At 42.2% G+C, this 15354-nt stretch overlaps 1 protein-coding gene across 1 annotated transcript; it reads right to left on the bottom strand.

Moving 5' to 3' along the window:
* Positions 1-7994: 7994 nt before the first annotated feature.
* Positions 7995-15044, bottom strand: SRP19 (signal recognition particle 19). The gene is made up of 5 exons (XM_010375813.2): positions 14823-15044; positions 13647-13722; positions 11384-11455; positions 11180-11291; positions 7995-8506 (listed from the first exon to the last, which is right to left on the bottom strand). Exons 1-5 carry the CDS (start codon positions 14861-14863, stop codon positions 8373-8375), a joined length of 435 nt encoding a protein of 144 aa, XP_010374115.1. The 5' UTR covers positions 14864-15044; the 3' UTR covers positions 7995-8372.
* Between the last annotated feature and the right edge of the window lie 310 nt (positions 15045-15354).

Below are 15354 nucleotides of genomic sequence, written 5' to 3'. Positions count from 1 at the left end.
ACAAGATTAAATATCCAGCCAGTACAGTATTTTTTAAGGCAAATAAAGATGATTAGCTCACCTTGAGATAACAGTCAGGTAAGATCATAACGATATCTCATGATGTAAAAAACATTAAAGATACCAATACTAAGGGACAGTATCACTCTAATATAATATGGATCAGAGCATTTATTTTGGGGAGGCAAACTGGTGATTACTGGCATTTTATTAAACTTAAAACTTTGTAGAAAGCAAACAAAATTGTTCTTGGGAGAAAAATCACTTTTAGATTAAAAAACATTTTTTTTACGTACCTAGGAGTATTTAAATCCCTTTCCCATAAATAAAAGTGCACTTTTCTTGGTGGCAGAATGAAAATTAGCAACTTCTAGCATATAGACTATATAATCAGATTGACAGCATATAGAATATATTATCAGACAAGATGAGGGAGTATAAAAGTTACTATTGCTCACAATGACTTACAGGCTAAAATTAGTTTAAAAATACTATATTCTGAATGCAATTTTTTTGTTCCCTTGAGACCAGAATTTAACTGTTCTTGGCAGTCTAAGTGTAAATGTTAACAGCAGGAGAAGTTATGAATTGAGCAGTTCTGTCACATGATTTCCCAAATGAAACATTGCCTTGGCTAGAGTTTGCAAAAACTAATTGAGCCTGTGTCTGGCTAGAAAACAAGAGTTTATTTGAATGTGAATAGTGTTTCAAAGGTATGTAGTTACAGAATTCCTACCAAACAGCTTAAATTCTTCAAGAAAGAATTCCTGCAGCAGTTATTCCCTTACCGGAAGGCTTCAATCTTTGGATTAACAACTGCTAATCTGGAGAAGAGTCTTCTACCCACAGCTGAAGAAAATGAGCACACACTTCACCCTGTTATCACCTACCCTTAAGATGTGATACACTGAATGGAAATAGATACAAATAAAATTCACTTCTCATTTAACTGTTATATTTCATTTTATTTTGTGGGGCTTTCTTCCTAACCCAGAATTATTTAAGCAAAGTTTTAAAATACAGATAAATGAGCCATAAACACTGTTCTTTATTAACTCTATTCCTCACATGGCTTGTAGTTTTCTCCTGATGGTTCTTGCCTACCAGAGGAAAAGACCTGCCCTAAAGAAAATATACCAACTCAAAAAGTTTCTACCAATAATTAGCACTACATTTAAAGGAAACTGAATCCACTGTTGTGTGTGTGTTTTTTTTTTCCACCTGTGTATTGCATTACACACAAAGAAGTCTCCTCTGACTTAAGATAGTGTATTGCAGGCATCTTAATGTAGTCAACTTTGAGACGGAGTCTCGCTCTTTCACCCAGGCTGGAGTGCAGTGGCGCGATCTCAGCTCACTGCAAGCTCTGCCTCCCAGGTTCACGCCATTCTCCTGCCTCAGCCTCCCAAGTAGCTGGGACTACAGGTGCCGCCGCCACGCCCGGCTAGTTTTGTATTTTTTAGTAGAGACGGGGTTTCACCATGTTAGCCAGGATGGTCTTTATCTCCTGACCTCGTGATCCGCCTGCCTCAGCCTCCCAAAGTGCTGGGATCACAGGCGTGAGCCACCATGCCTGGCCTTGATGTAGTAAACTTTTCACATGTGCCTCCAAATTATGCTGTACTTGTTTTCAGAAGAGAACAAGAAAAGGAGTACTTGAGAATTTTGATAAAAATACCCACTTCTGGCCGATTGGACCTGCAATCCCAGCACTTTGGGAGGCCGAGGTGGGCGGACTCCTTGAGTGCATGAGTTCAAGACTAGCCTGGGCCACAAAGTGAGACCCTATCTCTACAAAAAATACGAAAAAATTAGCTGGGGGTGGTGGAGCATGCCCGTAGTCCCAGCTACTCAGGAGGCTGAGGTCGGAGGACTTGAGCCCGGAGGTCAAGGCTGCAGTGAGCCAAGATGGTGCCAGTGCACTCCAGCCTGGGTGACAGGGCCAGACCCTGTCTCAAAAAACAAAAAACAAAAAAACAAAACCTACTTCTGAAGGTGTGCATTGGTCCACAGGGTTTCCAACATCTGCTTTTTGATGTCTACATGTCTAGAATTATGGTGTTTAGAATAACACAGGTACAATTCAGATCTTTACCCATCAAATATTACAGTTCTATATAGCATGGCTGGAAAGTAAACATATTTGAGAATGACATTAAAAGTTTTCCTGGCTCACTGCTACAAAACTAACTCTCAAAATCTTACAACATACACACTTAGGAGTTTCCTTGGTTAGATTGATGCTTCCTAAAAACTTTGGTGTGGGCCAGGCGCGGTGGCTCATGCCTGTAATCCCAGCACTTTGGGAGGCCAAGGTGGGTGGCTCAACTGAGATCAGGAGTTCGAGACCAGCCTGGCCAAAATGGTGAAACCCTGTCTCTACTAAACACAAAAAATTAGCTGGGTGTGGTGGTACATTCCTGTAATCCCAGCTACTTGGGAGGCTGAGGCAGGAGAATGGCTTGAACCCGGAAGACAGAGGTTGCAGTGAGCCAAGATCACACCATTTGCACTCTAGCCTGGGAAACGAGCGAAACTCCATTTCAAAAAAAAAAAATTGGTGTGCATCAGAACTGATGAAGGATGGGGATGGAGAGGAGTGTTGTTAAAATAGGTTACTGTCCTCTAAGATTCTCATTCAGGAAGTCGGGGGTGGGGCTGAAAGTTTGCATTTTTAAACAACCCAGGCAATGTGGCTCCAGGAACTGCACTTTAAGATAAAACCACTGGGTTAGGTAAATGCTATCTTTGTATCTTAATACACAGAGGTTTCCAGACCTGGCTGAACATTGGAATCATCTGAGGACCTTTTCAAAAATGATCTCTGCCTCCTCTAACAAAGTGCTGATTTAATTAGTCTACCATAGTATCCAGGTGCCAGTATGCTTTAACAACTCTGTAGGTGATCCTGGTATGGAGCCAGGGTTAAGAACCACTGGTAGAGACTAGTAATGAGGGCAAGACTCTTCCTTTGTTGGCCAGGCTGGTCTCAAACTCCTGGGCTCAGCCACCACATCCAGCCACTCTGAACTTTTGTGGTTTTTTTGTTTTTTGAGACAGGGACTCACTCTGTCACCCAGGCTGGAGTGCAGTGGCATGATCACAACTCTCTGCAGCCTCAATCTCCTGGGCTCAAGTGATTCTCCCGCCTCAGCTTCCAGAGTAGCTAGAACTACAGGTATGTGCCACCAGGCCCATCTAATTTTTTATTTTTTTTGTAGAGAGGGAGCCTTCCTATGTTGCCCAGGCTGGTCTTGAAGTCCTGGGCTCAAGTGGTCTTCTTGCCTCAGTCTCCCAAAGTGCTGAGATTACAGGTGTGAGCCACAGCACCCAGGCCAGATCTCAACTTATAATCAGCCTTATGGTCCTTCTATCTTAAACACCAGCAACCAAAACAAAGCTACTTAACATGATAGGGATCAAAATAAAAACAGAAGGAAAGAAAAGGAACTTGGAAACAAGAAGACTATAAATCTCACCTTCTGAGAAATAAATTATATCCATGAACTGAGAACAGAATGCTAGAAAAAGGAAACATGCAAATTACAAGAGCTTAAAGAAGTTAAAAAGAAGGGCGGGTGCGGTGGCTCACACCTGTAATCTCAGCACTTTGGGAGGCCAAGGCAGGCAGATCACCTGAGGTTGGGAGCTCGAGACCTGCCTGACCAACATGGAGAAACCCTGTCTCTACTAAAAATACAAAAATTAGCCAGGCATGGTGGTGCATGCCTGTTATCCCAGCTACTCGGGAGGCTGAGGCAGGAGAATTGCTTGAACCCAGGAGGCAGAGGTTGCGGTGAACTGAGATTGGGCCACTGCACTCCAACCTGGGTGACAGTGTGAAACTCCACCTCAAAAAAAAAAAAAAAAAAAAAAAAAAGAATCATTTGGGGATCTCATTAAACACATTTGAATTCTGGGCTGGGGCCAGAGATACTGCATTTATCACAATCTTTCACCAGAGGCCAGTGCTGCTGGTCCTTAAACCACACTTTTAGTAGCAAGTGTACGACGTGGCTGAGCTGTGAACAGAATGTATAATAATGAAAACTCTGAATAGTGGTTAAATTATGAAATATATTGGTAGACTGGTAGGACAGGAAGACAGGAACTATGCAAGCACATGGTAGATAAGGAAAACTAAATCCTCTTCTTCTACAGATGGAAGTTAATGCCTAAAACAGAAACACACTATTAAAACTACCTGGCTTTTAAAATTATATATAATTTTGATAACAGATTTCTTAAGGAGTGAATACAGGATGTGAACACAGTTCATAAATACAAAAAGCACTTCAACATCTACATTAAGGTTCCCTTTTTCAGCTAGCTGTGGTGGCATGCACCTCTAGTCCCAGCCACTTGAGAGGCTTGCTTGAGCCCAGGAGTATGAGAACAGCCTGGGTGAAATCGTGCAGTGGCACGATTTCGGCTCACTGCAACCTCCATTTCCCAGGGTTCATGTGATTCTCCTGCCTCAGCCTCCAGAGTAGCTGGGATTACAGGTGCCTGCCACTGCACCCGGCTAATTTATGTAGTTTTTAGTAAAAATGGGGTTTCACCATGTTGGCCAGGCTGGTCTTGACCTACTGACCTCGTGATACACCACGCCTGGCGAATTTCTATTCATTTTTTAAGTTACCCAGTCTGTGGTGTTCTGTTACAGCAACATAGAACACTAAGATTTCAGAATTACTGCTGTAACAATATATTGCCATTTCTTCACATTACTGCAATTGGTGCAATCAGTGAACTTTTTTTTTTTTTTTTTGCCAGTTGTTAAGTGAAAACTGTAATCTTTTTAAAACAGACAAAAAAATTTTTTTTTGAATCAGGTCTCTCTTTTTCACCCAGGCTAAAGTGCAGTGGCACAATCACGGCTCAGTGCAGCCTCAACCTCCCAGCCTCAAGTGATCCTCCCACCTCAGCCTCCTAAGTATAAAAGTTTGTAATTTAAAAAAATTTTTTTAGAGGCCAGATGTGGTGTGACTCATGCCTGTAATCTCAGCACTTTGGGAGGCCGAGGCGAGCATATCACACGCAGTCAGGAGTTCCACAACAGCCTGGCAAACATAGTGAAACCCTGTCTCTACCAAAAATACAAAATTAGCCAGGCATGGTGGTGGTGCTTGAAACTGGGCGGCAGAGATTGCAGTGAGCTGAGACCACGCCACTGCACACCAGCCTGGGCAATGTGTATTTGGCTCATGATTAGGAGCTGGGAAATCCAAGAGCATGGCACTAGTATATGGCAAGGGTCTTTGATGCTGCGTGATCCCATGGTAGAAGGTGAGAGGACAAAGAGGGTGTGCTCAGGAGAGCAAAAGAAAAATTTGGCTGAACTCCATTTTATAACAAACCCACTCCTGAGATTGTAACATTAATCCATTCCTGAGGGCAGAGCCCCCATGGCCCAATCACCTCCCAAAGGTTCCACCTCTCAATAACATCACAATGGCAATTAAATTTCAACATGCATTTTGGAGGGGACATTCAAAATATAGCACTGACAATCCTTATTGTCCCAAAACTAAACCACTTCCAGATTTCAACCATCTTTCTGTGACAAATCTTTTAAGTTGGCTACCACAGTACACTTTTTTTTTTTGAGACAGGGTTCAGCTCTGCTGAGTGGAACAGCATGATCACGGCTCACTGCAGCCTCACCTCCAGAGCTCAAACAATCCTCCCACCTCAGCCTCCCAAGTAGCTAAGACTACAGGCAAGTACCACCATGCCCAGCTAATTCTTTTATTTTTTGTAGAGACGGAGTCTCACTATGGTGCCCAGGTTGGTCTCAAATTCCTGGACTCCAGTGATCCTCCTGCCTCAGCCTCCCAAGGTGCCAGGATTACAGGTGTAAGCCACTGTACCTGGCCCAGTATGCATTCTCAACTACTTTCTTCCTTAGCTGCCTTGGCTGTCAGGACTGAAAAAGCTATGTAGTCACCCCTCATCTGTGGTTTCACTTCTGTTGTTTCAGTTACCTTGGTCCCAAAACAGGTGAATATAGCACAATATTTTGAGAGAGACTGACAATTTCCACATACCTTTTATTACAGTATATTGTTATAATTGTTCTATTTTATTGTTAATCTGTTACTGTGTCCAATTTATAAACTTTATCATAGGTATGTATTAACCCATTCTCACGCTGCTATGAAGAAATATCCAAAACTGGGCAATTTTTAAAGGAAACAGGTTTAATTGACTCACGGTTCCGCATTGCTGGGGAGGCCTCAGGAAACTTACAAACGTGGCAGAAGGCAAAGGAGAAGCAGGTACCTTCACAGGGCAGCAAGATGGAGTGACTGCAAGCAGGGGAAATGCCAGGCACTTATAAAACCAACAGATCTTATAAGACTCATTATCTCAAGAACAGCACAGGGGAAATTGCCCCCATGATCCAAGTATCTCCACCTAGTCCCACCCTTAACACATAGGGATTTGGGGATTATAATTCAAGATGAGATTTTGGGTGGAGCCGCAGATAACCGTATCAGGTATATATGAATAGGCAAAAACATAGTATATATATGGTTCAGTACTATCTGCTGTTTCAGGGATCCACTCAGAGTTTTGGAATGCATCCCCCAAGGATAAGGAGGACGGCTGTGTTCACTTTCTCAGCCTCCTTTGCAGCTAGAGATGGACATGTCACAGTTCTCAACAACGAAACTAAGTGAAAGCCTGCTGGGAGGAATTTTGAGAAATCTCATGCCTATGGTCTCAGCAACTTGGGAGGCTGAGGTGGGAGAACTACTTGCCAGAAGTGGCTGGCACAGTTACCTTTACTTCCTGCCTTGCACTCACGTAAATACCAGCCCTTTTACAAGCAGGAACAACCATCATAAAGGTGTTAGAAATATGTCATGAACAGTGGGGTGGAAAAATACAAAAAAGGCATCACTGAGAGCTAAACCAACAACCACAGCAACCTTACTTGGATTTAACATATGAGACAAAAATCTCCTGCTTAAGTCCCTCATTGTTTTGTCACACAGCAAACACATTCCCTTATTGTGTTACACAGCCAAACACACCCACTTTCTCAAAGAAGGCTGCTCTGAATTATGTTTTACACATACTCCCCTCTCCCCAGGATTTATCTGTAAGTCAAATATGTAAACTCTTATACTATTATGTTCACTATAAAACAGAAATTGTTAAGAGTTAAAAAAAAAAAAGTCAACAGGCCAGCTGGCTCATGCCTGTAATCCCAGCACTTTGGGAGGCCGAGGCAGGCGGATCAACTGAGGTCAGGAGTTCAAGACCAGCCTGACCAACACGGAGAAACCCCTTCTCTACTAAAAATACAAAAGTAGCTGGGCGTGGTGGCACATGCCTGTAATCCCAGCTACTAGGGAGGCTGAGGCAGAAGAATCACTTGAACCTGAACCTGGGATGCGGAGGTTGTGGTGAGCTGAGATTGAGCCACTGCACTCCAGCCTGGGCGAGTGAAACTCTGTCTCAAAAAAAAAAAAAAAAAAAAAAACACCACACTTAAAGAAAATGGAATTTACTGAAAATAAGAGGTAGCTTGCAGAATTCAAGGAAGAGCCAAACCAGGCCTCAGAAAGAACAGCAATCAGGATAGCTCAAAATCACTACTTTCAGAAACTGCTCTGAAATAAATTCAGGAGCACCAATCCAATTTAGTTTCTTGAAGGAAAGTGTACCTCAAGGTGCTGAAGTACAGTTAATTTCAGAACTCCCATGAAAATCATGTTCTTAAACCTACAAAATAAGCAAATTTAAAGCTCAAAATCCAGGACTTTCCATGTCAAAATAAGAATTGAATGATTTGATTAGAGTAACAGATTAAAATATGATCTACAGACTGGCTTTTTACAGACTCCCCTGTCCCCCCACCCATAAGAGGACCTACCACTTTCTTCCAGTTTTAGACTCACACTATGGAAACTTTCACTTCATATTTTATTCTTAATTACCTCTCCTCTCCTAGCATTCCTTCATAAGCAAAAGTTGCAAAAGTCAGTTTCAAATTTTATTTTATTAACTTAAAAGGTGGACAAAATGTTTATTTTAAATCAAATTGAAATTTATCTGAAACAAGTAACTCATTTCAAGTAACTTATTGTACAGTCCATTGTCCATTTAAAAATATTCTTTCTTCAAAAAAAACTGCATTGAAAGACAAAAAAATTCTTTTATACGGCATAAAAGCGAGATGCAAACTTCTGATGTAAATTTGTTTCACTGTCAACTCCAATGATAAAGATGAGAGGCACAAGCGTTCACAGTTCAGTTAAATGATGCAAACAAAAAGCTTCTGTTTCCCTCTGATACAAATCAGAAGTCTCCATTCATGTCTCTTACAGTAGTACCACATACTTGATGCTGATACTAGGTTACTTCTTTTTCTTTCCTTTCCCTTTTTTACTTCCCTCTCCTTGTTGAAGACTTTGGTCAGCACCTCCTGCTTTTTGTGTCCTTGTTTTTAGTTTAGGTATCATTTCTGCTGCATACAACATTACTGACTTACCTAGGAACCAGAAGTTAGGCTTAGTGTATAATCTGAGAAATAAGACATAAAAAGTCATCAACTTGAATATCACAAAGCGTAAGAAACTATCACATCAAGAAAATGGAAAATAATTTTTTTAAAAAAATCAAAAATCAAATGACTGAAGACACTGACTAGCTCAAGTGTGGGGAAATGTACTGAGAGTGAGAATAATGCTGAAAATATTTAAATGAATCAAATCAAAAGACAAACACTAAGTATGAAAAAAAAATTTTGGTCTTGGTCCTAGCAATTAGCTTGAAGATCTAAGGAGTATCCAAATACACCTCAGGTAAGAAACAGAGTCAGAATATCATTGTATCTTAAGACACTGAAACACAGGGTTTTCTCAGACTTACAACAAAAAAACAGTATCATCAAGCCACAAGAGGTCCGATGGGTAAGATCAGATGATCTACACTTACATGCGTTCCTGCTCTGCACACCAACAACCAGCTACCTTCACCCAAAACAGACCAAGCTCCTCAGCTCTGCTTTTCTATTTTACTTGGGTCTTACTGGAAATAGGAAGTGACATGTTCTCACCACAATTTCTACCCCTATTTTATCTACTAGTTAATTACAAGTTTTTGTTTGTTTTTGGTTTTTTGTATAATATATCTCAAAAAGCAGGAGAGAAAAGGAGGAGAAAAAACATATCAGAATATACTATCACCCCTTAGTCACAACCTGAAGCATCTAGCAATTCCTACCAATCCTGATGAGTTTTAGTGTATAAAAAAAATCTATTTTAGGCTGAGCCCAGTGTATCATGTCTGTCATCTCAGCTCTTTGGGAGGCTGAGGCAGGAGGATCACTTGTGTCCACGAGTTTGAGACTGGCTTAGGAAACATAGCAAAACCCCATCTCTAGAAAAAACAAAAAATCATGCGTCTGTATTCTCAGCTACTTGGGAGGCTGAGGTGCGAGGGTTGCTTGAGCCCAAGAGGTCAAGACTGCAGTGTGTTAGCCGGGCGTGCTGGCTCACGCCAACACTTTGGGAGGCCGAGGCGGACAGATCACCTGAGGTCGGGAGTTCGAGACCAGCTTGACCAAGATAGAGACACTCCATCTCTACTAAAAATACAAAATTAGCCAGGTATGGTGGCTCATGCCTGTAATCAATCCCAGCTACTCGGGAGGCTGAGGCAGAAGAATCACTTGAACCTGGGAGGCAGAGGTTGCAGTGAGCCAAGATCACACCATTGCACTGTAGCCTGGGCAACAAGAGCGAAACTCTGTCTCAAAAAAAAAAAGAAAAAGACTGCAGTGTGCCATAATCGTGCCACTGCACTCAACCTGGATGACAGAGTGAGTCCTTGTCTTTAAAAATAAAAGTTCAAACATGCTGGCTGGGTATGATGGCTAATGCCTGTAATCTCAGCATTTTGGGATCTCCTCAAGATGGGAAGATTGCTTGAGGCCAGGAGTTTGAAATTAGACTGGGCAACACAGTGAGACCCTTGTCTCTCTATTTTTATAAAATCAGGCCGGGTGCAGTGGCTCATGCCTGTAATCCCAGGACTCCAGGAGGTCCAAGGTGGGCAGATCACGAGGTCAAGATATCGAGATCACCCTGGCCAACATGGTGAAACCCCATCTCTACCCAAAATACAAAAGTTAGCTGGGTGTGGTGGCACATGCCTGTAGTCCCAGCTACTCGGGAGGCTGAGGCAGGAGAATCACTTGAACCAGGGAGTCGGGGGTTGCAGTGAGCCAAGATCATACCACTGCACTCCAGCCAGAGCAAGACTCTGTCTCAAAAACAAAAACAAAACAAAAAAAATCAAACATGTCAGTTTGTCTGACAATTTCACTGTTTTTAAGTAAATTTAATGGGAGAGTTCAACTAAACTGAGGGGATTATTAAACTGAAAGAAAAAAGTAATAGCTCTGTTTTAAAAAATTAAAATTCTCAGAGATGAAAATTCAGAAAAATAAACAACATGTAAACAAAAACTTATCTTCCTAATACTCAGAACTAACATTCTGTTATATTGATGTCAGTTTGGTTACTGTTTTTCATGAAATAAAACACTAGAGATGATGCAACAGTCTTCTATGACCATCAATTCCTGTGTTTCTACTCTCTACCCTGCTCACCATTAGGTGACTACTGTCTTAAGAGTGAGTGTTTCCTTACACAGTCTTTCAAAAAAATACCAATAAACAACATTACATATGCATCTATCAATAAATAGTAGTATTTTGTATTTAAATTTACCTAAGTGGTACCATATCATGCATATCTCTTGCTTTTTTCAGTCAATGTTGCTTTTTAGATTTATTAATGATATAATAATTAGATATTAACAGACCTCAAGGACCTCTAGGATCTGAAATGGCAATTAACATCCAACAATTTCATAATTTTATATTCTTAACCTGGGAGCAATGACAGACTTCCAGAGGTTTATAAAATGTTCACACAATAATTTTTTGGAAAAATGTTTAGCGGGTCTCATTACATTTTCAAAGAGGTCGTTCACCTCAAAGAAATTATAACTACTGCTTCCCTTCATGAGTAGTCCTGTCTTTAAATTAATCTTCAGAATGCAAACTGTGACTTTCACCTTTCAGTTTTAGAACCTTTTCTGTGTTGCGTAGGAGAAACCTATCCCTGAGCCCCACTGATTCATTTAAAAAGCTTACGTGATGGGAACTGCACAAGGCAGAGGCTGCCATCTTCCTGTTTGAGCTGGACCCGGACTCTGCCTCTGTATTGGACATCACGATTCCATTCTCTAGAGTACATTTTATTTTTCTAACATAAACGAAACAAAAGGAAAACAGGGCTTAAGAAAGTTATTACATCAATTAGATGAGTATGGAAAACAGTGAAGAACCATGTCATACCTCAAGAAATACGTTAAGTCCAACTGCTGAACATACATCTTGAATCTCTGTAGCTGTAGGATTTTCAACAGCCTGAACAGTTAAAAACATAAACACTAAATATATTTGCTTTAAGTGGACATTGCCATAATGCTGGGTAAATAATTTCAAATACTATAATCAAACAAGTACCAAAACCCTAGGTTTCCTTTTTCATTAAGTACAGATGCTTCCACTGTAATTTTTAAATTCCTAGGAATAACACTAACGCATACCTGTGTGCCCATCTCCCCTCCAACAGAATATAAACTTCTGAGGCCAGGGGCTTTGTTTTGTTAACCAGTGTATTCCCCAGCACCTAGCATGGTACTCTGAACATAGTAGGTGCTCAATGATTACTGACCTTTTAAACAATTACACATACAAACACTTTAGAAAACTGCTAGTATCTATTAAAGCTGAATATATGCATTCTTTATGGCCCTGCAATTCCATTCCCAGATGTGTTCTACAAAATATGTTCACTAAAAGACAACTATTTATAATAGCCTCAAACTATTAATAGAAATAATCCAATTTTCCATCCAGAGTAGAGAGGGCCAGGTGTGGTGGCTCACAACTGTAATCCCAGCACTTTGGGAGGCCAAGGTAGGCAGATCACTTCAGTTCAGGAGTTTGAGACCAGCCTGGGCAACATGGAGAAATCCCATTGCTGCAAAAAAATCCAAAAATAGCTGGACATGGTGGCATGTGCCTGTAGTCCCAGCTACTCAGAAGGCTGAGGTTGGCGGATGGCTTGAGTCCGGGAGGTGGAGCCTGCAGTGTGCTGAGACTACACCGCCGCAATCCAGCCTGGGTGACAGAGCCAGACCCTGTCTCTTAAAAAAACAAACAAAAAAGAAGGTAGAAAAGACTCTAGTATATTCACACAATGCAATACTATAGAGGAGACAGGGCAGTAGTTTTGAGCAGGGAAATTCTGTCCTCAGGCCCCCTACCCCTACCCACACGCAAAAGACATCTAGCAATGCTTGGAGACATTTTTGATTGTCACAATTAGGGAATGGGGGTTGGAGGGGGATAGTGGGTAGAGGCCAGGGATACTGCTGAACATCTTAAAATGCACATAACAACCCCCAACAACAATTACCTAATCAAATTGGCAATGGTGCTGCTATTGACAAATCCTGTTACAGAGCAATGAAAATTCAACTACATTCTAATATGTAGATAAATCTTGTAAACTTAAAGTTCAGTGAAAAAAAAGATACAAAAGTACATACTGTGAAATTCCGTTTACAGAAAAGTGAAAAATAAGCAGAAGTAATCTATGGTGTCAAAGTCATGACAGTGGTCATCCTGGTATTTTTGAGCATATGCGGAGGAGACAGTGACTGGAAGGGAACATAACGCAATCTTCTTGGATGCTTATAATGTTTTCTTTTGGCCGGGCACGGTGGCTCAAGCCTGTAATCCCAGCACTTTGGGAGGCCGAGACGGGCGGATCACGAGGTCAGGAGATCGAGACCATCCTGGCTAACACGGTGAAACTCCGTCTCTACTAAAAAATACAAAAACCTAGCCGGGCGAGGTGGCGGGCACCTGTAGTCCCAGCTACTCGGGAGGCTGAGGCAGGAGAATGGCGCGAACCTGGCAGGCGGAGCTTGCAGTGAGCTGAGATCCGTTCACTGCACTCCAGCCAGGGCGACAGAGCGAGACTCCGTCTCAAAAAAAAAAAAAAAAAAAAAAAAAGTTTTCTTTTTTGAGTGCTTGTTACCACCCAGATGTACTCATCACGTGAGAATTCACTGCATCAAACCTAGGTGCCTTAAATCTGTCATATTACAAAATACAAATTACACTTTAATAAAACTCAACAGGGCTGAACATTTTGCAAGTCTTCACATACTTAAAAAAATCTCAACTACATTCTGAACATTGTTAATATATCGTACAATGTCATAATTGTGATTTCCTGTATCAAGGGGAACAATGTCATAACTTCGTTTTAAAAAAACATGTAAACTCTACAGACTCTGCCCCCACTTCTTTACAAACACAGGCTCATTAAGAGCCATTAAAAAAAAATTCCCTTCAGCTATGAATTAATGCCTTTCTGGTTTCACCAACACTAAGGAACGCACCCCAATTCTTGGCTGTCGTTCTCCTCAAGCCCGAAATAAATGCAGTGAAGAGAACCCCCTGTGGCTCTAACAAGATGACGTGGCCCGACCAGGATGACACCCCAATCCCTCGTGGACCAAAGAGCCAGCCATCTGCTTACCTTACTTATGGGGATTCGCCTTCCCTCTGCGATGGTCTTCTTATTATTTAAATAAGCAGGATAGATACAAATAAACCTGCCACAGACAATAGCATAAGTGGTATCACTAGAGCAGTAAGAGTCAGGAGAAGAGGGTCGGGTGGCAGGGAACCGAAGGCCAATTCATGCTGAGTAGATACCAGACGGCTACTCCCTTTTCAACCCCTCCTTTTTCTGCGTGGCAGCTGAAAAATCAAACTACCTTGGAAAGGTCCCCTCCAGCAACCAATCAGACTGGCCGTAGGCCTACTCCTCATTCTGAGTGATCCCCCTCCCTCAACCAATCAGACTGGCACTGGTCAACAGGAAACCTCTACAGAGTATTTAAACCCCAGAAAATTCCGTAACCAACAGCTCTTGGGCGGCTTGCTAGAGCCTGCTTCCACCCTGTGGAGTGTACTTTTGTTTAAAATAAATCTGCTTTCGCTGCCTTGCTTTGTGTGTTTTGTTCAATTCCTTATTCAAAACGTCAAGAACCTGGACAACTACATTCAAAGGATAACAAGTATTTTCAAAAATACATTCTTTCCGTCCGTGGTAGGCGTGGTCATCATCACTGCTGGTACACCTATGCTATTATTTGCTTAATGTTTTTTCTTTAAATTACCTCCCTTTTACTTAATTAAAAATAAACTTTATCCACTACCTTGGAAGGAAAAAAAAAACACGAAAAGAAACAAAACCACCTGGATAAATGTTACATTAGACACGGCAGCCTGTTAAAAGTTCCTGAGAATGGGTCCGCCTTCTTATATAAAAAGTGTCCGAGGTATTAAAAACTTCCAAAATTTCACAAATGAGCCTTTCTGAACGCAACAATAATTAAAAAGAACACATCTCTCACACTGTGATTATGTTACTTAATATTATGTCCACGTAGCACCCAAAATCCTTGTCTCGCGTACAGGTAAACACTAGGCTACCTACGGTCGGAATTTCAGGAGCCCTGCGAAGAGCCTGGTGGCTGCTGCAGGATTCTCAGAAAAACCAGCCGCCAAGGAGAGGCGCGGAGCCCGTCCAGGGCGAGCTGGATCAGCTAGGCCATTCTAGAGGCCGCGGAGGGGAGAAGGCGGTGTAGCACTCGCGGCACCACAGCAAGCCCCTTCCTTTCTGAGGACCCACCTCCCCAGAACCCACCTGTCCTGGTCCGCCGGGGACCGCGCCGCAGCGCAAGCCATCTTCACAAGAGTCTAAACAACAGCCCAGCAGCCGTAGTTAGAAACCCGGGAAGAACCCACCTCCGAGTTTCCGAGACAGCCCGCTTTTCCGCCGGAAGTCCTGCCCACCAAATCGTTCCACGTCCGCGATTTCTCACCGCCTGTTTGTTCCGGCACCTGTCGCTCGGCGCCAAGATCTCTAGTCTCTGACGTAGCGCGAAGACTTCCCCTCTCGCGAGAGGATCATAAAAGCTTCTCATTCCTTTCCCAAATCTCGCTGGGAAGACGAGGTGGGGCGCATGCACGGCCACTGAAATGGGTTTAACTTCGACCCTCCCTCCTTTCCAGTTTTTCAGCGAGTATGGGTGATACTAGCTACCCTCTGTTAAGGGGCGAAGACTGTGCAACGAGGGGAATCTGTGTGGTTCAGGATGTTAGAGCAGGCGAGGAAATACTCGTTATGTTTAATTTTTATCCGTTCCTGGGCCCTAGAGCTTGCTTTCAATTTGGCA

This window comes from Rhinopithecus roxellana, chromosome 3 (assembly GCF_007565055.1).
Source record: "Rhinopithecus roxellana isolate Shanxi Qingling chromosome 3, ASM756505v1, whole genome shotgun sequence".
In the NCBI taxonomy this organism is placed as follows: domain Eukaryota; kingdom Metazoa; phylum Chordata; class Mammalia; order Primates; family Cercopithecidae; genus Rhinopithecus; species Rhinopithecus roxellana.
This window is presented reverse-complemented; position numbering and strand designations above follow the sequence as displayed.